Below are 24,036 nucleotides of genomic sequence, written 5' to 3'. Positions count from 1 at the left end.
ATCTTTCTGACGAGCTGGCATTGATCGTCGTGAAGAAGTGCGAGAAGAATTCCAAATTCCATCTCAATCCCAAGACGTCTTTCAGTCCTCAGGGTCTTCAGGGGTGAAGTGAACTCCGTGGTGAAAGTGCAGGGTTATATCTACTGGGTGTGGTCGTGGTAGTAGCACTGGCGCGTCAGCCAATCACAGCGCAGCTGCGGTGCGGGAGGCAGTGGTCTATCACGAGACAGCTCCTCTCCTGTATGAGGGAAGGGTAATGTCTGGTAGCAGTTGAACATTGATAGTAGGCTTGTGGAAATGGATGAGAACTGCTTCTGCCATCCTCAAACGTTGTGTGTCGGACTCTGTGTGGATGATATTAGTGTTGTCCACTAGGTGCTGTCGTGTGAGAGGGATGCCATGACTCCTGCTTGTGTGTCTGCGAATTGCTCCATCTTGTAGATGGGCGGTGAGTCTTCTTGATGATGTGGTCATGGTCGAGCCAATGTACAAGTACTTGGGGTTAAGGCGACTGCAGTCACCAATGTTGCACACAAGGCTGACCTCTCGTAGTGAGCTGGTGCGCGGAAGGCAGGAATTCTTGAGTATAAGGTCAGAGGTGCGGTGCGTCTGGTAGTATATGGTGAGCTTCAGATTGGCTTCTGGGTTGGTGGTCTGCATGTTGTCACTGATGATTTTCTTGAGGGCTTTCTCGTCGTCTTTATAGGCGGAGGACATGTAATTCTTGTAATACAGGGGTATGGTATTACTGGTGTCTTGCTGCGGTTGTGATGTGGCCATGAACACCAGCAGCTTCTCCACTGAAGTCCACGTCAAGCCTACCAACCTTGGTTTCTGCCTCAACGCCGCTAGTGATTGTCCTGAACAGTATCGACGGAGCATCATCAATGCCTTCGTCAAGTGCGCCATCACTCATTGTTTGACTTGGACTGCTACCAACGCCGAGCTCCGAAGAGTCTCCCAGATTTTGGCCAACAACGGGTACTCGAAAAACGAAGTGGACGACGTTATAAAGCGGCGCATGGATGCGTTCATGGCCACATCACAACCGCAGCAAGACACCAGTAATACCATACTCCTGTATTACAAGAATTACATGTCCTCCACCTATAAAGACGACGAGAAGGCCCTCAAGAAAATCATCAGTGACAACGTACAGACCACCGACCCAGAAACCAAGCTGAAGCTCACCATATACTACCAGATGCGCCACACCTCCAACCTTATACTCAAGAATTCCTGCCTTCCGCGCACCAGCTCACTACAAGAGGTCAGCCTTGTGTACCAGTACAGGGAGTCCTCGGGTTACGATGTTGATCTGTTCCTGACACGTGTCGTAACCCGAATTTTGGCGTAAGTCGGAACATCGGGGAAAAAAAAAAAAATCTTACCTTTATTCCTTTGGTTGGCTTGCACACTGGAAGGAGGCATTGCAAGGGAGGGAGAGACAGGCTTATTGTGTAGAGGAAGCTGCAGAAGGTGCTGGAGATACTGGGGCTGGTGAATCAAGAGAGGCAGAACCTTCAGGTGCTGGAGATGCTTGGGCAGGTGAGTCTGGAGGTGAGGCAGAACCTCCAGGTGCTGGAGAAACTGGGGCAGGTGAGCCTGGAGGTGAGGCAGAACATTCAGAAGGTGCTGGAGATTCTGGGGCAGGTGAGTCTGGAGTAGTAGAGGCAGCTGAGGTAGAGGGTACAGGATCTGTTGCAGGCCTCTCTACCTTCTTAAAATACTGCTCCAGGTTAGTCTGAACAGAGAGCAACCTCTTCTCATCCAAGATCTCCTTGTAACATTGCATCAAATTCATGATGCCTCTGGAAACCTTAGTGAATCTTTCAAAGTTGGGATCCATAGCCTCAAAAGTTGCCAACGCTTGATGCATCTCAGCAAAACCTCTTGCCAAGCCCTGCCTTGTGAAAGCCCTAGGCTCTGGGGTGGGTGCTTCTTCTTCCTCTATGATCTGCTTTAGGAAATTCACTTGCTGCTTTCTCATCACCTCTAGCAGCTTCACCTTGCACTTTAAGGTTATGGTAATTGACCCGAGCCTTAAATCGCATAAACCAACCCCTACTAGCCACAATCTCTTCACTTTCACTTCCTTCCCCCTTTTCTTCTTTCAGTGCCTCAAACAATCTTTTCGCCTTCTCCTGAATCACCATAAGACTCACTGGAATAAGCCGTTGATTTTGTTCTTCCAACCAAAGCACCAATAATCTTTCCATCTCAATAATTAGACCACTACGCTGCTTGGTTATCATTGTCGCTTTCATAGGAGCAGATCCTTTCACATGTTCCATAATGCGCTCTTTATCTTTGATGATGGTAGCCACAGTGGAACGACTAAGGCCAAGCGACCGGCCAATGTTTGTTGGTGTTTCTCCCTTTTGTGATCTCTTTATAATGTCCACTTTAACTTCCATGGTGATGGCCTTTCTCTTCTTTGATGCACTACCATCAGAAGAGTCTGCCTTACGCTTGGGAGCCATAACCAAGAGAGAGAGAGAGAGAGAGAGAGAGAGACGGTGCAAACAACCAAAATGGCGTATGTACAGAGACTTGAGACGCCGTCTTCCTCGCCCTACAACCACAACAAAGCGTATTCTTCCGCCGCGCGCCCGAAACTAGTTCGTGTTTGTTTACGTCACTTACGATGCTAAACCACGTAGGACAGAATGACACCTAATATTATTTTTTATGTTTTTATGAGCGCGTTCGTAACCACGAAATGTCGTAAGTCGAGACCGTCGTAACCCGAGGACTCCCTGTACACATGCAACATTGGTGACTGCAGTCGCCTTAACCCCAAGTACTTGTACATTGGCTCGACCACGACCACATTATCAAGAAGACTCACTGCCCATCTACAAGATGGAGCAATTTGCAGACACACAAGCACGAGTCATGGCATCCCTCTCACACGACAGCACCTAGTGGACAACACTAACATCATCCACACAGAGTCCGACACACAACGTTTGAGGATGGCAGAAGCAGTTCTCATCCATTTCCACAAACCTACTATCAACGTTCAACTGCTACCAGACATTAGCCTTCCCTCATACAGGAGAGGAGCTGTCTCGTGATAGACCACCGCCTCCCGCACCGCAGCTGCGCTGTGATTGGCTGACGCGCCAGTGCTACTACCACGACTGCACCCAGTAGATATAACCCCGCGCTTTCACCACGGAGTTCACTTCACCCCTGAAGACCCTGAGGACTGAAAGACGTCTTGGGATTGAGATGGAATTTGGAATTCTTCTTGCACTTCTTCACGATGATCAACGCCAGCTCGTCAGAAAGATTGAAGAGACTACACCATTGTTGACTTCCACAGAACTTATATATATATATATATATATATATATATATATATATATATATATATATATATATATATATATATATATATATATATATATATATATATATATATATATATATATATATATATACTGTCATACCGCCCAACACGACAGTTACGTTCCTGAGCTCGTCGTGCATGGCGAGATTCGTGTTGGGTGAATAATAGGCTCTATGGGAAAATAGGGGTTATGTTCCCAGATCCTCCCAAAAAAACACTTTTTTACCAAAAAGACTGAAAAAAAACAATAAGTGAAGTACCAAACACACATTTTATTTAACTATAGTACTTGTACAGTAATACTCCGCTTAACAAACAGGATAGGGGGTGTCAAAGCTGTTTGTAGAGTGGAAATTTGCTAAGTGGAGGTAATTTTCCCATAGGTAATAATGGAAATAGGGGGATGCGTTCTGGGCTGGCCCCCAACATACCACATGGGTAAAAAAACAAAATATATATATATTTCTATTAGCTTTTTACAAGCCTTTCCCGCAAGAAAGGATTGTTTTGTAATGCATAAAGTGAAATCTTACAAGGAATACCAAAAAATAAAGCAGTGATGATGAGATTGGTCACAGACGGTGGAGACTCCGGCAACTTGGCTGCTTCTTCTTCTTGTGACCTTTTTAGCGTGGCGTGTTTTCTTTCACCACGATATTACATTTGTTTCCACTCCTCTATTGCCTGCTATAATGGATATCATATCTTAGTATTCATATATACTCATGCCATGAGGATAACCTGGACTCCGTGGCAGGTAGTGATAGTGAATTACTACTGAAATACCGCGGTATTTCATTAGTAACACAGAACCAGCGGGAGATTCAAATGGAGACCAAATCGTGCAATTGCGAGTCAAAGTCGTGCTCGGCGAAATATGGTATATTTTACCGATTCTTGTATATGCGAGATTCGTGTTTGGCGAATTCGTGTTCGGCGAGGTATGACAGTATATATATATATATATATATATATATATATATATATATATATATATATATATATATATATATATATACAGGTAACTCGATTTACACAATAGATGTGTTCCAAGAGGCATTGCGCTTATAAAAATCCACTTAAAATAAAGTAATTCTCATAAGAAACAATAGATAATAGGGGGGGATGCGGGATGTGGTCCAAAAAAATTCTTACAAAATACTCTATTTATTTGGCTGAATCAACATGTTTTTATTATTTACCATTCTAAATACTAGAAGTGTATTTAATGTAAAGGGAAAAGCAAGAAATAATGAGAAAGCAAAAAATAATAAGAGGAAACAACAAAACAAAGAATACGTAAACACAATACTCACTGCATCACTGCCTGCACCACTCACACCACAGTCAGTCACCATCTTCCTCTGACCTTTTCCACTTTATCAAAAATCCATTTATCAAAAATAATCCCACTGTATAAAAGTAAACACTAATAAAAAAATAAACGCAGGACGCCAATGTCTTCATCCCTCACAAGCACACGCCGTCGCTGTCCAAATCCTAATCAAGGACGTCTTTATCCACCTGCGCTTCTTCTGCTTCCTCCACTTCCACGAGATTGTCCACATCCTCTTTTGGTACTACATCATCCATTGGTGTTTTGTTGAAAAACTGCAGCATGGTGGTCTGGCACTTTTTCTTGGAAAATTCTTCTTGCATCACTGTGTAGCAGAAGAGTGCGTCCATGACAGCGGAGCTCCCACCTATCGGCCAGCTGCGGAACTCTCTGGCACACAGTTTGAAATTGTGTCTGATGCTCAGTTTGAAAATGCGGATGGACCAAATCACGTATAAGCAAACCGATTGTGCAAATTTAATTAATTATAATATTTTTTGGTCGCGTATTAACAAAAACGCGTAAATTAAACACGCGTAAATCAAGAGTTACCTGTATATTGGAACCTCTAACAGCGTACAGTTTAGTTCAGTAATCATGTTCACTTTATGCAATTTTTACATTATGCAATCCCTTCAGGAATGTTTCCCTTGCATAAATCGAGAAATCCCTGTATTTCAAGAGTATATATGTAGAGCTGTGGCCAGTTAAGTTGTTATCTGTGGTGTGAGTGGATGTGGGTATTGGTTGCAGAACCTAATGTTTATTAGATCTAAGGAAAATTCAATGTTATGGACCATTCTCAAAATTGAGATCATTATGGATGAATGAATCTAAAGAAAAATTGTGTTGAGGTGAATAATGTCAAAGTTACACTGTTCAGAAAATTAAATAATGATGATTGAAAGTATATAGTGCTATTTAGCATAACATTAAAAATATATTATAGTTGCTGTTCCTTTTTCCAACAGGTGCAAAAGTGAGGAATCAGATTTATGAAGCTTTTGACAACATTTACCCCATCTTAAAAAGCTTCAAGAAGCAATGATGACACATTGGGCATCACAGAAGTGAGTGTTATGGGGGGTTATGGGAAAATCTTTTTACAATGTACAAACTGTATGTTTTAGTGAAGGCCTCTTTATTTATCATAATTATTATCATTAATGTTATTATTGTAATTATTATTTTGTTATTATTATTTTATATTCCACAAAAGCTGTCCAGATTTTTTTATATGTTCTGTCTAAGCTGTCCTGATTTCTATAGTTTGGTGGGCTTTGGGAATGAGAACTTTCAATAACATCTTCAATTTTTCATTTGTTACAGAATAGGATTTAAATCTTTGTGTTATGTGGACTGTATTAGAGTATACCTCACGTATTCGTTGAAGTGGGAAGGAAGGAGGCAAATCGTTGTGCAGTTTTGTTTTCATGACACTCATAGAGAGTCGAGGACTCTTTCTGGCATTGCTCTCTCCTCCACGTGTTGGTTTGTCTTTCCCACAAACATTCTTGGTACATTGGAGTCTCTCAAGAATTTGAAAAGAACATTATAATTAATCTCTATTTTACAAAAATACATGGTAGAAAAATTTGTATATAGTGTTTTCTTGGTATTTGTAATTTTGCTGTGATTCTTGGCAATATGATGGGTATCTATATAAATTATACAGTTTCTGGTTCATAAAACAGTTATCATATAATGACATTTTGGTAGTTCAGGTTACATATTGTTCATTGCTGACATGAAATTGCATTGGTGCATGACAAAAATGCTTACTAATACATTTTATACTTCTGACAATTTTTGATTTTCATAGGTTTCTTGAATGAAACCATTGCAAATACCAAAAATTCATTATATATTTAGGGTTATTTGTCATCACAAGTGGCTTCATGAAGAGTTATGATGACATGCAAGTCTTTGTACCAGAAGCCCAACAAAAATGGTGATAGTTGCTGATTGGTGTGCTTATGCATGTTACAAACAAACAACTGTCATACTCATAATTCTTTTATAAAACTTTTCATTGAATATGTGAATCTGGTGATTTAGATTAGTTTGGAAAATGTGCAAAGGAATGTAAATGAAATGAATGAATGAAAAATGAATGAAAGGAAGAGCTTAATTTTGACCCATGTGCAGAGGTGCTGGAAGTGAAGTGAAGACAAGGAGGGCAGGGTCTGTGTTGGATTTTCTGGTTACTTTCATCTTTCAGCCACCATCCTACCCACTCATCCAACCACTTCTGTACTCAACTTCTTTCCTTTCTCCATCATCTGTTACTGGTTACACACTATAAATTTTATTTCTTCCCCTGCCATCCATTACCCTGACCACTACCTGTCATCCATGTTAGTCAAAATCTGTTCTGTTTTGCATTATTGGCATCAAGAAAACAATATAGTTGGCCAAGTATATGACTTCCAACTAACTCAATGTATAGTTTTGAAGCTTGTAATATTCATGGTTTCAAAAGATGACAGGTGATTGTCAGTGCAATATTGAGAGACTCAAGTGTACTGCATCATTCCCAGAACCATTATAGTGGTAAACTTAGAAATTTGGTTGATTCCTATGGACTGGGTAGTCAACTTTGCCGGGGAATGGAATGTGTATCTCCGTAACATGGTTGTTGTTATGTTGGAGTAGTGAGTTGATCATGTATCTTTTAGATACCTGAAAACTTCTCCATCTCTTTTTTAGTAAAAGAGGAATCTATATTAATATTAAGTAAGATTTTTTAGTACAAGGGAAAGCAGCAAAGCATGAATTGTTAAGCTGCAAGTAAAATAAGCCATAACTTTGTCAGGCAGGAGTATTTTTCCTACTTAATGTGTGAGAGAAGTGTATTTAATTCACTGTAAATTCATAAATGACAGACAATAACAACAATCACTGTTGAGTAGATACTTCAGTCTTTGCCAGTATTCTTGTAAAAAACATACAATTTTATTTTGTACATCACTTAAAAATCATTGTCACCAAAATAAAAATCAGGTACAGAAAGTAAATGAAGGGCTACAATCTTTCTCCTGATTGGTCAAAATCTTTGGGTATTTTCTTAGTGGTAGTCATTTTGGATGTAGATGTATTAACTGATATATTTTTTACCTTACTTCCTTCTTTAAGATATTAATAAATGTTTGTATGAATATATACATAACAGTGGATTGATATATTTTCATATACAGCAATTTCTCCATTTATGCATGTTTAGAATATGCAATTTTGGAATAATGTGAGGTAAAAAAACTAGTAATTTTTCGTATTACACAGATTATTTAGAATAACACAATGTCAAGAAAGTTAAGTTGCATGGCTGGTTTAGTTCCGTGATGTGCCGTTTTTATACAAACTGTCATGGGTAATGATGTGGTCATAGCGAGACAAAATGGTGCATTTTAGATATACTCGTAAGTCCATCTAGGACAGGCTCTAACCTTGTGACGTAGTTTTTAGTGCTAAGGCAGGGTTAACCCTGTTATAGCATTGCCAATGAGAATCTTAACTCTAGTCAACATTGTGGGAATATATGGCTGTATATACAATAACACGATCCCTAACAGTTTTTTACTATTAATTAACTCTAAATATCAGTAATGATGACTAAGTGATGTTCTTCTTTGATGCAGTAATGTATTATTGTAAATAACTGCTAGGAGAGAGGTACGATTAGTTATTTCCAAAGTCAGAACAAACCTGTGCAGCCTGCATGTGTTGGGCTTTCAAGCGTAATCTTCTCCTATTTATCAAGTTTCTTTTGTTTGGCTACACTGTCTGACTATTCCCAAAAGTAGTAATACAAAGTCAAAGTAATTTAGATAAAGGAAATTTTGCCAAGAACCTATTTCTTTCTATATATTTAAAGTTGACAAATTGTGAGTCATAAGAATGTCAGTGGAGTGATGGTCAGGAATTCTGTGAGACCTGATGATAACTATGTAGAATACGGCCCCAGGTATCACCAAGTGTTCCCATGTGTACCACCAACGAGCTGTATCCTTCAACCTAATGTCAGCTGAATGCAGTCCTTCAGACTTGGTATGTACTGTACAGTTTTGTTCAGTAATCATGTTCACCTTCTGCAATTTTTACATTGCATGATCCCTTCAGGAATGTATCCCTATATAATTTGAGAAATCCTCGTACAGTGGAGCCTCTATTCATACACAATCCATTCCAGGAGGCTATTCAGATTGTGAATAGTATGAATGGCAAATAATTTCTTCCTAAAAGAAATATGTAAGTTAGATTAATCCATTCCAGATCCACAGATAATTGTATATTTAAACCTTTATGATAATATTTTAGCCAAAGATACACACTTACTCTACATGTTAGGGTACTGGCATTTGTTTGGTTATGTATATATCAAGTTAAATAATAGTTGTCATTATTATTATTGTTATTATCTATTTTTGTTTATTTATTTAATTTATTACATTTCTCTTTATTTTTTTTGTATTGGTATCATTTGTAGCAGTCTTCAGCCAACCTCTGTGGCAACTGTCATGCTCTATAGAGCAAGATTCTTGCATTGTACTGAAGCCTTGTGAGACATGTGGACTAAACACTACAGTGAGAGCTGTGGCTTGCAATTTATAGATTAATTTTCCAAAGAAAGGCTACTCTCTCAACAGTTAGTGGAATTCGGTATCAATTTTTACTTCACTTGATGAACAGCTGAACAATGTAAGCTCCTGAGGATGCAGGCTGTTGAAATATCACCACCCTTTGTAAAATTAATTTGCGATGTTCAGCTTTAGGTAGCAATCATTACTGGAAACCTAGTAATGAATATCAAAATAGGCCATAACCTGAGTGGTAGGGCTGATAATAACTAAGTTTTGACTGGTGAGCAATAAGGAGTCAGACAAAAAGACAAGCTATATGTAGTTGTAGTAAGTGATCTCATTTGGAGTTTGTATAGAATTTACAAGATACCAAACAAACACATATTTTAGTTGTCAAGTCTTTTAAAGGGTTGATTAGGAAATATCACATAAATGACTTTACATTATGTAAATGGATTTATTATAAATATACATTTTACTTCCAAATGTGTACAGGAATACAAAACTCTCTACACAGTGATAGGAGATAGGCTTCAAGGTAGTTGTCACACAGCATCAGTATAGTCCCTACCATACAAATTTTACCATTCACTTTATAAATAACATCACACTAACCCTTCAACAACAAATGTGCTATATATAATATGTGTTGGTTTATATCTACAGCATCATTATATTTGTTTTTTAATCTTATTTCCGTCATCACAGATCACAGGAGAATAAGAACAGTATTAATATTTCACTGACATCATTATGAATCATGAAGAAAGCTACTAGTTCTCAGCAACACTTAAGGAGTAATCTACAACATATCAAACCCCACACTGCACACCTGTACTTCTTTATCTCACCAGTGCAGAAGACATTACATCACTATATCAAAAGTGAATATCACTAAAACATATCATTTAAACCACCCAGTCAAGTCCCTCCAAGCCACTCCCTTTGTGATATCTGATGTACCTCAAGTTGCCACAGCTCAGCCAAATGTATAACAGTAAGCTGCTGAACAGGGAAGTACTTTCAGCTAACTTTGATGCACATTATCATTGGCAATAGTAGTAGCAACACTGTTGGTTGTATTAATCAGTATTATTCAGTGGCACTGTAAGGTATTTAGTTGCATGTTGTATTAGCATTTGGCTACCAGCAGTAGTAGTAGTGGTTGAATCCTGAGTAATACAAACTACTAAACAGTAATGAATGAAATAGTATGCAAATCTATTACGACTAAGTAACTTGATTTGTTTGATAACAATTTCCAAAAATCATTTCAAAACTTTAGTTGGCAAAATATATTGGTAATTGTATACAAAAAAAGGGCTTGAGAACCATCCAACAAACATATCTAGTAGTTAAGTGCTGCAGCAGTATTTGTAAAAATTCAGATTAGATGTGAGGCTGCATAACAATTGTTGACAATTCATACAAATCTCTCTGTATTCTGTTTCAGTTTCTATTTTCTTGACATTTGTATGCTTGGAGAGAAAAAAAAAAAAAAAAAAAAAAAACATTAAACTACATGCCATGCCTTGATCATCACTTTATAAAATGGAATGCAATGTAAAGAAGCTATTCAGTCATTTTGAATACTAAAAAAGAAGACTTTCTGGTTTTACTTTCTAGTGAACAAGTGTATTTATTCATCTAATATTATCATACTTAAATTAAATTCACAGAAAATATTTGAGCATTATCAGCACAATATATAGGTTTTTATAGCTGGTACTTTTTTTTTTGTCTGTAATCATAAATTTTATCAACTGTAGTACATCACAAGAATCAAATGGGACAAATAAGTTATAAATCAGTCATGGTCCCTAAGTCCCAACTGCTGTTTTGCCATTTAAGTTACAGAGTAATTTCCTTTCAAGACAAACCCTCCACTAAACCATTTATCTTTTTAATATATCTAAAATTTGAGAAAAGATGTTCTTCCACTTGGTCAATAGAAGGCACTTTTAATGTACAGTAACACTTATTCACCACCATCATCATAATCTTCATCCTCCTCTTCATCTTCATCTTCATCTAGGGGAGTCAACTCAACAGTTCCCTTGTGTGTATCTTGCTTTACTGATCCACTGATTGAGGAAGACAATTCGTTTGTTATCTAAAAGAGAGAATGATATATTAATATAATCTACTACTTAAAGGGCTAATGATGTGTAGCATGTGGATATATATTAAGGCTGGACTCTTATGAACCTATGGGGATGTGTCTGTGCTGTCATTGCAGAAGAAACTGCACAAAAAGTGTAAGAAAAATCTATGCATGCTAAAGTGTTGATCCATTGTCTAGCTGTATACAAGGTAACTACTACCAAGCACACTGCATAAGCCCTGACATCACTGGCATTTTCAATGCTTGCAAAGGCATGTTGCTAACCACTAAGTTACTAACTGTATTGCTTCTCTCATTTTAGCTTTTTGGATCACTCTACTGGCCATAATAAGGAGAAACAAATGAAGGCAAAGTTTATGCTTGAAATATTTTATGATGGATTGGGTTTCTGACACAGCCAAGGCCACACACATCACTGACTCCTTGTTGCTGTTGGACTGGTATCCTGTTTTTTTATCCTATTGTTTTGGTCATTGGAAGATTTCTCAGAAAATTATAATGAAAAACAACAAACTGCTAAAGTAGTCATGAGTAGAGATTCCTACACTATCACTTATGCAAACACTGAGGATTTGAGCAAGTGCATAGCATGTGTAGTGTGTTCAGAGGTTCCTGTATGTATAAGGAATACTTTACCTAATGTAATGGAAGGTGGCCAAGCATTCTTACATGTGCTGATTTTTGTTGTGTTTTTCATGTTTACAGTGTTTATAAATATTGGACCCCTTTGCTGGTGGTAAATATTCATGAAAAAAACTTGCCTCTGTCAGGATATGACTACAGCCCTCAGCGATGTGCCACTGACTGATAGCCTTCCCTAAGTGTGCTATAGGGCTCATTGAAGAGCCTTCCACATTTTGCAGGGAACAGGCACCAGTATGTGTCACCTCAGTTAGCTATTCAGCTGATTTAGAGAGAACATGTACTGTCCATCTGGTGTGCAAGAGAGAATATGTACTGTCCATCTGGTGTGCAAGAGAGAATATGTACTGTCCATCTGGTGTGCAAGAGAGAATATGTACTGTCTATCTGGTGTGCAAGAGAGAATATGTACTGTCCATCTGGTGTGCAAGAGAGAATATGTACTGTCCATCTGGTGTGCAAGACAAATGTTAACTGTGATAATATTTTTCCTCCTCCCATCCACTCATCATTCCCCAAAATGACAACAAGCAAGGAGAAATATAAGGAGATGCTTACATTATAGAAGGCTGGTCATGATCTCCCTTTTATTTCCACTCAAACAGGAGTTAGGGAAGTAGGCTGAGAGTAGTAGGTCTCTTGTCCTCAGCCTAACTCCTGTTTGAGTGGTAGTTTTTTTTTAATTTATTTATTTATTTTTTGCTATCAGTTTTTGTTTTCTAGCAACATGCCTGGATATCAGGTCTTATGAGCCCTGTCAGACTTGGGAAGTGGGGTGAGTGCAGTAGGCCCATGAGCATCCTTGAAACTGTGTACCAACCACTATGATGTCCTCAGCCTAAATACATGGAAGATTTTGTAATATAAGCATCTCCTTATATTTCTCCTTGCTTGTAGTCATTTTGGACTGTTGAGAGGGTGGAAGGAAGCAAAATGTTGATGCAGGTAGTGGATAAGGTGGTGAGCGTGGGATCAGGCAGATGTCCACGCATAGGTTCGAATCCCACCACATACCACTTTGAAGCTATGCCATTTGTCGAGTGGTTTAAAGTTACCTACATGTCACCATGATACCAAGGTTCTAGGTAGTTACACCAAAGATGCACTTGAGTGGTGATATGGGCCCTAATATGTGTGTGTGTGTGTGTGTGTGTGTGTTTGTGTGTATATTTACCTATTTATAATTTACAGGGCCTTTATGTCCTGTCTCTTTGTCTACATTTATCAATTTTGTCCTTCATCTGACTGACTGACACTCACTGCACACACCACCTCTCTACTCAATTTGTTCCACTTGTGAATGCCACGATATGGGAAACTATACTCGACATCTCCCATACAACTGTCCTTTTTGTATTTTCTTTGGGTGTCCTCTCAGTTGATTGTTGGGAGACATCCTTATCAAGTCTTCTCTATCGAGGATATCCATTCCATTTACTACTTTATATATTGTTATCATATGAGGAGTCTCATGCTGAAGTAGCGTAACCGTTTTTGAGTTAGTACCGGTTCCTGGTAGATGGCAGTCTCGTACGCCACATGACTACAAAGAAACACCCAATAGCCACCTCTATGACCCCAAGGCAGAGGGTTTAGTCAGGTTCCAACATGCAATAAATGTATGGAGGAGGTCTGAAATTTGACGTAGCTTATGAGCCACTGCGAGCTAGCCAATGGGGGCGCGGGTTGTGGGAAAGCCACTGCTCAGCCAATCATAGCCACTTTACCATCCCGCTTCTTCAGTCAAGTGGCGCCATTCTTACAACACATGTTGCATCTCCTTGGGAACTCTCCCTGTTTTCAGCCATTTTTCTTGTGGATTTACCTGCCAAAATGAGTGACCAGAGTGGAGGGGAGGTGTCAGTGCTTAGGCGAGTAAGTGTAGATGACCGGAGACGTGGAAAAAAAACGTGAGGAAGGCGAAGAGAAACTGAGGTGAGGAGTATGAGTCAGGGAGGGAAAGTTGTGGCGGCATGAAAGGTTGGCCCAGATTGTAAGTGCAAAAATAAGTGTTTTGCCAAGGTTGGTGCTGATAATATTAAAGTGATATTTGATGCCTTTTGGGCCATGGACAGACATGATTATTATTAATAATTAGATTTTTCAAGATTTGGTCATTTTTCATAACCTAACATGTAATTTCTAGCATTATCCACCATTTTTTCATTGAAAAGTACATAATAGAAGTTTCTAACAGTTAATTCCTCCCTGGTTTGACACCATTTCTATTGATGGTTGATGTTTCAAGTGATTTTTTTATTGTGAAAATGGCATTTTTCATCCCAATACCCATTTCATGTGAAGGCTGGTTTTAAAAGCTTTCCATTGGTGTATAATACATTACGTTTTCACCCATTTTCGACCGCATTATCATTGTCTAACTGAATGAGAATCCAATACTTTGGAGTGTGCTATAAGTTTTTCCAAATATTCTGGTAATGTGCTTTTCTGGTGATAAGTTGTTCTGTATAATCACTCCTAAGTCCTTTTCTTCGTTGACTTCAGTTATTAACTCTCTCCCCAGCTGGTACTCCTTGTATATTGCTATTACATCTGCCCTCTTCCACTGCACTGGCACTTGTCCTGTTGTAATCGATGTCTTCACGATATCCAAGATTGGTTCCAGCAACTGCTCTTGACTTCTTTTAACATTATACCGGACACTCCATCCGGACCCATTGACTTGTTGACATTTATGCCATTTACAACTTTCTCAATGTCACTATCACATCCTGCATTTGTTTCTCTTCAGGTAGTATGCTCCCATTGAATTCTGTTTCGTTTGTGAATACTTTACAGAAGCAATCATTCACCTTTGAAACAATATCAGAGACATCTTCATATACGTCACCCCCAACTTTCACTTTTTCAACTATTTCTTTCTTCTGGAGTATACTGTTGATAAACTTGTAAAACATTTTTGGATCCCTTTCACAATTTTCCACTATTTTTTGCTCATATTCTTTTTGTGCTTTTCGTCTCACTTCAACATATCTATTTCTTGCAGTTCTATATGCTTCTCTCTCCACTTCTTCATTATTCCTCTTGTACTTTCTCCATGTTTTTTCTTTCTCACTTTTTGCCTTCTCGCAATTTTTATTGAACCACTTTGGCACAAAGTTCTCCACGGCCTTATTGCATATTTCCATGAATTTGTCACATTTTGATTGAATGCTTACTTTTTGATACATTGCGGACCAGTCCATGTTGCCAAAATACTTCGTCATTATATCTCACTCTGATAATTTTCCACTCTCAAGCAAAACAAAACTTCAACAATTCATGGTCGCTCTTTCCCAAAGGGCACTCAAGTTCTATCCTTTGTCTTAGCTGTGCTCCCTTTGTAAATGTCAAATCCAGTCTCAACGGGGTATCTTGTTGGGTGCCTCACCCACTGGGTTAACAGATTTTCCATTGCAAATTCCAGCAATTGCTCACCCCATTCCCCACCATTCCCCACTTTGAACTCTTCTCACATGACTTCTTTGCAGTTGAAATTGCCAACTGTAACAACTCTGTCTTTTATTGCAACTTCGATCTTCATTCTCTCTATTGTGCTTCTCACCATGTCATCATACTGTTCATTTGGCCATGCACTTGTTTTTGGTGGTACAAACACAGTTACAATGTTAATATCTTGTCTTCCATCAGTCACCACAAGGCCCACCACTTCTTCACCATCCCCGCCGAGGCTCACGTTCTTCACTGTCAAGTCCTTTCTTGTCAACACAATTATACCACCTCCACCCTTCTTCACTCTATCTTTTCTCCACAATCTATAATTTCCATCCCCCAAACCAGTCCACTTGTGTGTTCGGTCTTAGCTTCGACTCCACTATGCACATAATGTCTGGCTTGTCTCTTTCCCGATGGTCCATACACACTAACCTTTTCAATAAGAAGCCATCTATATTAGTATATGATATTCTTATGTCTTTCCCTTCCTTTGGCTGCTCCTCTAACAAAGTATCTATTCCCTCCCATTGAACCACCACTTCCACACCCTCGTTTTTCACTTTCCAAAAAAACTTATCCTCCAAACTTGCCTCATTCTTTTCCCTCACCTCCATCGCCAATTTCCTCATCTTAGCTCTTTCCTCCTCTATCATGTTTCTTCTTAAATAAATCATCTTCGTCTCCTGGGCATTCTTCAATTTCCATGCATTGCTAAGTAGTCCCTATGCAGTCACTTGAGATTTCAATGTTATCTTTATAGCTCTCGTATTTTCCCAGCATCATATAATCCTCAACTTCACTAAACACATCCTCCTCCTCCGAGATCTTGTTTAGCAAATTTCTCATCTTCTCTTCTTTCTTCTTTCTTTCCTGCCAGTTTCTGATATTATCCTCTCTAAATCCGCTCACGATGACACTCCTCTTTCTTTCGGCAAAATTCTTCACCATGGTCTCTTTCTGTTGTATGACTTTCACAATCTCACGTTGGGCCAGCTCAGTGTATTTACCTAATTGTATTTTACAGGAGGGGAGCCTATGCTCGTGCTGTTCCGTTTCTGTATCTCACAGTGTCTAATTCTCTCAAAGTCGTGTATAGATTTGCACACACCACCTCTCTGAGTGTCCAGTCTGTTCAATATATCTGTCACTCTATGGGGGAAGCTGTTTTTCTTGAAGTCTCTTCTGTAGTTATCTTTTCTGACTTTTAATCCATGTCCTCTTGTGTCCCTTCTGTCCTTCTTCAGCAGGTCGATCCTATCAGGAAGCTCCATATTATTAATTATTCTGTAGATAGTCAACAGGTTGCCTCTTTCTCTTCTCTGCTCCAGTGTTGGTAATTCTAGTCTCTCCAGTCTCTTTTCATATGTAAGAGCCGACAAGGTTGGGGCCAGTTTGGTGGCCGCTCTTTGTATCCTTTCAATTTTCCTGATATTCTTCCTCGTGTTAGGTGACCACAGTACTGCTGCATACTCCAGTCATGGTCTGATCAAGGATACCAATAACTTTTTCACCATATCTTCATCAATATATGAGAATGCAATTCTAATATTTCTCAGTAAGTTGTAGGTCTCACCAACAATTTTATTTATATGTTTATTGGGGACATTTCTTTGTTATGAGAACTCACAGGTCCTTTTTGCTGTCCACCTTTTTAATCTTCTCTTCCAAAGTTTATATTGTCTTGTTATCCTATTTTTGCTCTTCCCAAATTCCATTATGCTACATTTCTTAATGTTGAAGTCCATCTCCCATCTTTTACTCCATTCCCATAGTCTATCTAAGTCCTGGTGTAGAGTTCTACCATTATAACGTGACCCAACTTTCTTCAAAAGTTTTGCGTCATCTGCAAAGAAACTCATAGCTTTCTACTCCTTTGTCCATGTCATTTATGTATATTGCAAACATAATTGGGGCCAGCACAGAACCTTGCGGAACCCCACTTATAAGTTCCTTTCAGGTGGACTCCTTATCTCTAATTGTCACTCTCATAGTTCCTCCAGTTAGGAAATCCTTCATCCATTCCAGCAATTTTCCTTTTATTCCCCCTATATTTTCTTGTTTTCTTATTAATTTTCTGTGTGGAACTTTAGACCTAAAAATACAGTCAACCCATCCATCTCTTTCCTGTGTTATGTCTATGACTCTAGAGTAAAAGCATATAAGATTTGTTACGCATGATCTTCCTTTTGTAAAGCCAAATTGTCTTTCATTAATTATATTGTTTTCATCCAAATGTTTGCTCAATCTTTCTTTGATCACACTTTCACATATTTTAGGTATTGTACTTGTTAGGGACACTGGCCTGTAATTTGTTGGGTTCTCTTTATTTCCTCCTTTATGTGTTGGCACAATATTGGCTTTTTTCCAGTCTTCTGGTACTTTTCCATTTTCAATAGAACATTTTTTATTGTATACAGGCAACCCCCGATTAACGAACGTTCACACAATGAAATTTCACTACAACAAACGTTTCTTTTTACTACCATCTGCTCATATAATGAACACCAAACTTGCTTTAACAAAATTTTATCCAGGTAATTTTTTCCAAGTTTGAAAGCCCTGCTGTATCACGCAAGCCGACAGGCTTTTGAATACACCAGCACCTCTGATAGACAAAACGCTCACCACTCACTCACTTACCCTTCCCCGCTTTTAGTTCAAAACAAGCAGCAGCTTGTCTTTTCTCACTCAACATGCCACCAAAATGCCCTGCAACCACCCCTGCAATGTCGCCTAGTGTTGCTAAGAAGACCAGGAAGTCTCTTACTCTCTAAATGAAGCTGGATATTATTCACAGACACGAGAGGTGAGAAAACTAATAGCATGGCTCGCCACCATGGCTTGACTCCATCTACTGTCTCTACTATTTTCAAGTCAGCAGACTCTATTAAGAAGGCTGGTGAGACTGTATCTTCCTTGTAAGCTAAAAGAACCACCTGAATTCATGACTCTGCAATGGATAAAATGGAAACCCTTGTGCAAATGTGGTGCACAAGTTTTGTACAGTATTTGTTTAAATTCCACAGGTTGCCGGTTAGCATCTTTCCCGCTCCACTCTCCCTCCCTTCATAAATTTAAGATCATCAACATTATAGTTACTTACATACATTAGTGTACATTATAATGACTTAGTCTTAAATTAAACTGCTTAAATATTTAACTTCATAATTTTTACTTTCATTAAACTTTTTACTGTACTATGATGCACTCTCGCTTTGTTTACTCTCAATGGAAGTTAAAGTTAGGGGTCAAACTTGTTATAATTGGTTAAACTTAAAAATTCACGAACGGGTTTTTAGGAACGTAACCCGTTTGTTAAGCGGGGGTTGCCTGTACCTTATTTGCCAGCTCTTCTCTACACTCTTTAATATCCAATTTACAACTCCATCCAGACCATGTGTTTTTCTTACATCTAAATTTCTTAATTGTATCATTGTTTCCTGCTCTGAAATAATGATGTCACTCATCAGAGGAAATTTATTTCCTAGTTCTTCATAATCAATGTTTTTTTCTCTTGTAAAAACTTGAAGGTGTCTGTTCATTATTTCAGCGATTTACAATTCATCACTGAATTCATTATTTTTATAAACTAGTTTCTCTATTTTGTGTTTATTTTTCAACTTTCCATTTATATATCTATAAATAAAGATCTTTGGCTGTTCCTTGCATTTTTCTATTATGTTTTTCTCATAGTTTTTCTTTTCATCTCTCCGTATTTTAACATAGTTGTTCCTTTCTCTGATATAGTCTTGCCACTTCCTTGGACATTTGTCTTTTCTCCATTTCTTCCATGTTCTATCCCTTCTATCTCTTGCTTCTTCACATTTTCTATTAAATCATTCTTCCTTATATCTATCTATAATTTTCAGTCTCGGTACATATTTATTCACTCAGTCATAATAAATTTCTTTAAATGTCATCCACTTTTCCTCCACTCCTGCCTGGTTGTCAAATTTAGTCCAGTCAGTCTTTTGGAAAAAGTCTTTGAAATCTCTAAAATTTGTTTTGCTATATATCAATCTTCCTTCTCTATGTTTTCCATTCCATTCTTTATTAATCACTTGCTTGAAGGTCATTACTATTAGTACATGGTCACTTTTTGCCAAAGGTGTCTTATACTCTACGCCATCCACAATTTCAGGTTCCGTTGTAAATAATAAATCCAGTCTCGATGGCCCTTCACTGTTCATAAATCTGGTGTTTTCTTGAATCCATTGTGTCATTGTATATTACATAGTTAACTCCAGTAACGTGTATCCCCATGAATCTTCATTTCCCTCTGTAGTCATGTCATCCCAGTGCACTTCCTTACAGTTGAAGCCCCCATTATTACAATATTTTTCAATATCTCAATTAGTGAGCATTTGTATCTTTCAGAACTTCTCCATACTCCCCTAGACTCCAAGATCTTGTTTTAGGAGGTACATAGCAGACTACAAATTCTCTCTTCTCCATGTAATTTTTCTCAACTACAACTGAGATAATTTCTGCACTGTTTTTACTATAATTCACGTTCAATGCCTTTAAGTTTTTTTTTTTTTTTTGCTTAATATCATCACTCCACCCTGTTTCGCTTCTCTATTTTTTATGTAGATATTATATAGACCGTTCCCAATGGTGTTTGGTGGCAGTTGGCCTCTTAGTTTGGTTTCTGCAATCCCCATTATGTTTGGAATAAAGTTGTTCAATTCATTTATACCTGAGACAAGACCGTGTGTGTGTGTGTGTGTTCGTTTGTTCCTGAAGGTTGATCAGGATGTAAGGGATCCCAGGACAAGGTGATGCTTCCTCCTCCTGTATGGTGATGCCGTTGTTTATTAGGTATCTCAGTTGGTCGTCAATGGAGTTGGTGTCAGCGGCTGTTTGGTAGTGAGTGGTCCAGGCTTGGTTCATCCAGAATAAATTTCAAGAACTTATCCAGGCGGTTTTTAAAGGTTTCAGCAGAGACATTTGTTGAATTACGTAGGTATCTGGGTAGGGAGTTATACAGCTTTGGGCCCACTACCGACAAACTATGGTACCTTATAGTTGTCAGTCTGCCACTATGGATATTCACTTTTGGTGCCACACACGTAGTGTCCAAACGTGGATGTATTCTGATAGTGATCCCAACAGGACTCACATTTGGTACATGCCCGTTTATAATTTTTCAGGTGTACATTATTATATACCTTTTGCGTCTTTTCTCTAGTGAATAATACAGTTGCAACTTCTTTAATCTTTCCCAGTAGTTGCAATTTCTGATGGACGATACTTTGCTTGTAAATTTTTTTTTGTTTCTAATACCATGTGGGCTTTTCACGGGAATTTATGGGCTACCTTAAACCTTAAACCGTTGTCCCGAGTGAGGAAGCCCAACCTACACTCGGACCGTGGACAGGATTCGAAACCGTGCACTTGGAGACCCCTCGGACCCCAAAGCACACATGGTTCCACTGTCCACGGCGGCCCCCCACTTTATATACCTTCTAATGCTTTTGATTCACCCAGTTTCCATGGGTGCCACAGTTGACAGGAATATTCAAGCAAAGGAACCCAATAAAGGGTTAGCATTGTTAATTCGTCTCAAGGCGAGATGCTATAGGACGCCTAACTTCTGATCTTTCACTTGTTTCTGATTGGGGCAGAGAAAACCTGGTTTTGTTCAATGCCTCAAAAACTCAATTTCTACAACTATCTACTCGACATAACCTTCCAGACAACTATCCTCTCTTCTTCAATAACACTCAACTTCCCCTCTCCTCTACATTAAACACACTCGGTCTATCCTTCACTAAAAATCTAAACTGGAAATTTCACATCTCTACTCTTGCTAAATCAGCTTCCAAGAAGTTAGGTGTCCTATGGCGTCTTCGTCCATTTTTCTCTCCCTCCCAGCTGCTTGCTCTGTACAAGGGCCTTATCCGCCCGTGTATGGAGTATGGCTCTCATGTCTGGGGGATCCACACACAGCTTTACTAAACAAGGTGGAATCTAAAGCTTTTCGTCTTATCAACTCTTCTCCTCTAACTGACTGTCTTGATTCTTTAAGTCACCGCCGCAATGTTGCATCTTTATCTGTCTTCTACCGCTGTTTTCATGCTGTCTGCTCTTCTGAACTTGCTAACTGCATGCCTTCCCCTCCTGCGGCCTCGCTGCACAAGACTCTCTACTTCTTCTCATCCCTATTCTGTCCATCTTCCTAATGCAAGAGTTAACCAGTATCTTCACTCCTTCATTCCCTACACTGGTAAACTCTGGAACTCTCTACCTGTGTCTGTATTTCCACCTGCCTATGACTTAAACTCTTTCAAAAGAGGAGTGTCAAGACACCTCTTACGTTAACTGGACCCTCCTTTTAGATTTTTTTGTTTTTTCTCTTTCTACTTCCTCTTAACAGGGCCTGGCAACCAGCGGGATTTTTTTTTTCCAACACTTTGTTTGCCCTTGGCCAGTGCCCTTGTAATGTAAAAAAAAAAAAAAAAACACAAGATCCATCCCATCTGTATTCTGCACCTTCTTACCACTTGTCCAATGTGATTCCCAAACACAGCATCACTAGTCATGATAATCCTGAGATCCTTTACCATATTCTTCTCTTCAATATCTGCCCCATTGGGTGTCTTATATGATGTTCGGCTCTCGATTTCCTCATGTTTTCCATATTGTAGTAGTTCAAACTTATTGTCATTGAATTTCATATTATTTTCCTCTCCCCATGCATAAATGACTTCAAGATCATTGTGTATATTCACTGCACTGTTAACATCTGTTATGTCACACATTACTCTTGTATTGTCTGCGAATTATCTTATTGTTGAGTGTACAACTGCATTATTGATGTCTGCAATATGCATAAAAAACAAAGAGTGGTTCCAAGACTGAGCCTTGAGGTACCCCACTCACCACTTCCACTGCCTGAGAAGTAGCTCCTTTGATGGCCACAAACTGAGTCCACTAAGTTCGTTAGCAACGAATGTATCCATCTTCTAAGAATGCCTGTGATCCCGAGTGCTCATAATTTATGCATCAGAACACCATGATCTACTTTACTGAAGGCTTTTTTAAAATCTAGGTAGACTACATCTACATTACATCCCCTTTCCAATGATTCCATTATATTTTCATGATGTTCAATGAGTTGTGAGAGACATGAATGTCTTGCGCGAAAGCCATGTTGTCCTGCATTTATTAAGTTGTTGGTTTCTAGGTATGAATGAATTTTCTTGATAATTTTTTTCCATTTCCATTCCATTAAGTGGGATGTAAGTGTAACCAGTCTATAGTTTGAGAGATCAGCACGTAAACCTTTTTTGTATATTGATGTAATTCTGCCAGTTTTCATAAGTTCAGGTATGACTCCAGTTTAAATTGATCTATCAAACAGCTTTTGCAATGGCTTGATTAATTCTTTTGCACAGTTTCTTAAAGAGAATCGCCGGGAACTCATCGGGCCCTGAGGCTGCTGTGGGTCGAATGGTCTGTATAGCTGCCAAGATGTCATATCACATAATTCTCATTGTTCAGCCATATCATTAGTGAAAAAAAGATTGTCTTCTATGATTTTTGCTTCTGCTGGTATACTAAATACCCTTGCAAATTGGGCTCATAATGTCCTGTCTCCATATCTCTATCTATCCAATTTTTCTTTAAAGTTATGCACATTATGTGCTGTAACAACTTCACTCAATGCATTCCACTTTTCCACTGTTCTATAACTTCACTCAATGCATTCCACTTTTCCACTGTTCTATGTGGAAAACTGTCTTTTCCAATATCCTTCACACACTGCCTCATCCTGATATTTACATGACCTCTTGTCCTTCTATCTTCTTCTGTCACCAGCACCAGGTCTTCCTTGTCTGTCTTTTCAATGCCATTGACTATCTTGTACATTATTGTTATGTCTCCATGTTCTTTTCTATCTTGTAAGGTTGGTAGTCCCATTTCCTTCAGCCACTCTTCATATGTTAAGTCTTTTAGTTCTGGCACCATCTTTGTAGCAATCTTCTGTATCCATTCTAATCTTCTTATATTTTTTTTAGAGCTCAGAGACCACATCACAGCTGCATATTCCAGCTTTGGACATTATCATGCTTGTAATGATTTTTTTCATCATATTTTTTTTCCATGAATTGAAATGCCACTCATTTTGTATGATAATCCAAATATCTTAAGCGTGTTTTTTGTGGTTCAGATTTTTCTTTATAATTACACCCAGATCTTTTTCCTCTTTAGTCTTCATTAATTGTTCCTCTCCCATCAGAGAGTTTCCTACTGGTCTTCTTTTGCTCTTTCCTAGTTCCATTACGTGACATCTCTTGCCATTTAACTCCAATTTTCACTTCTTACTCCAATCATATATCCTGTTTTATATCTTCCTGTAAGAGCAAACAGTCCTCCCGGGTATTGATAACTCTTAGCAGCTTTGCATCATCAGCAAATATATTAATGTAATTGTTTATCCCATTGTGAATATCATTTACATAAATCTGACACATAATGTGGGGGCTAACACTGACCCTTGTGACAACCCGCTTGTTACTTTACCCTAGGATAA

At 38.6% G+C, this 24,036-nt stretch overlaps 2 protein-coding genes across 2 annotated transcripts in view; one reads left to right on the top strand and one right to left on the bottom strand.

The window, feature by feature from the left end:
- Window positions 1-7,870, top strand: part of LOC123515355 (TATA-box-binding protein-like) — a 39,763-nt gene extending 31,893 nt beyond the window's left edge. The window contains 1 exon segment of the mRNA XM_045273856.1: window positions 5,666-7,870. Coding sequence (XP_045129791.1) covers window positions 5,666-5,742 — 77 coding nt within the window. The 3' untranslated portion in view covers window positions 5,743-7,870.
- Window positions 7,871-9,717: 1,847 nt separating this feature from the next.
- Window positions 9,718-24,036, bottom strand: part of LOC123515354 (endoplasmic reticulum lectin 1-like) — a 29,765-nt gene continuing 15,446 nt past the window's right edge. The window contains 1 exon segment of the mRNA XM_045273855.1: window positions 9,718-11,387. Coding sequence (XP_045129790.1) covers window positions 11,253-11,387 — 135 coding nt within the window. The 3' untranslated portion in view covers window positions 9,718-11,252.

The sequence above is a fragment of the Portunus trituberculatus genome, chromosome 39 (assembly GCF_017591435.1).
Source record: "Portunus trituberculatus isolate SZX2019 chromosome 39, ASM1759143v1, whole genome shotgun sequence".
NCBI classification, from domain to species: Eukaryota; Metazoa; Arthropoda; class Malacostraca; order Decapoda; family Portunidae; genus Portunus; species Portunus trituberculatus.
This window is presented reverse-complemented; position numbering and strand designations above follow the sequence as displayed.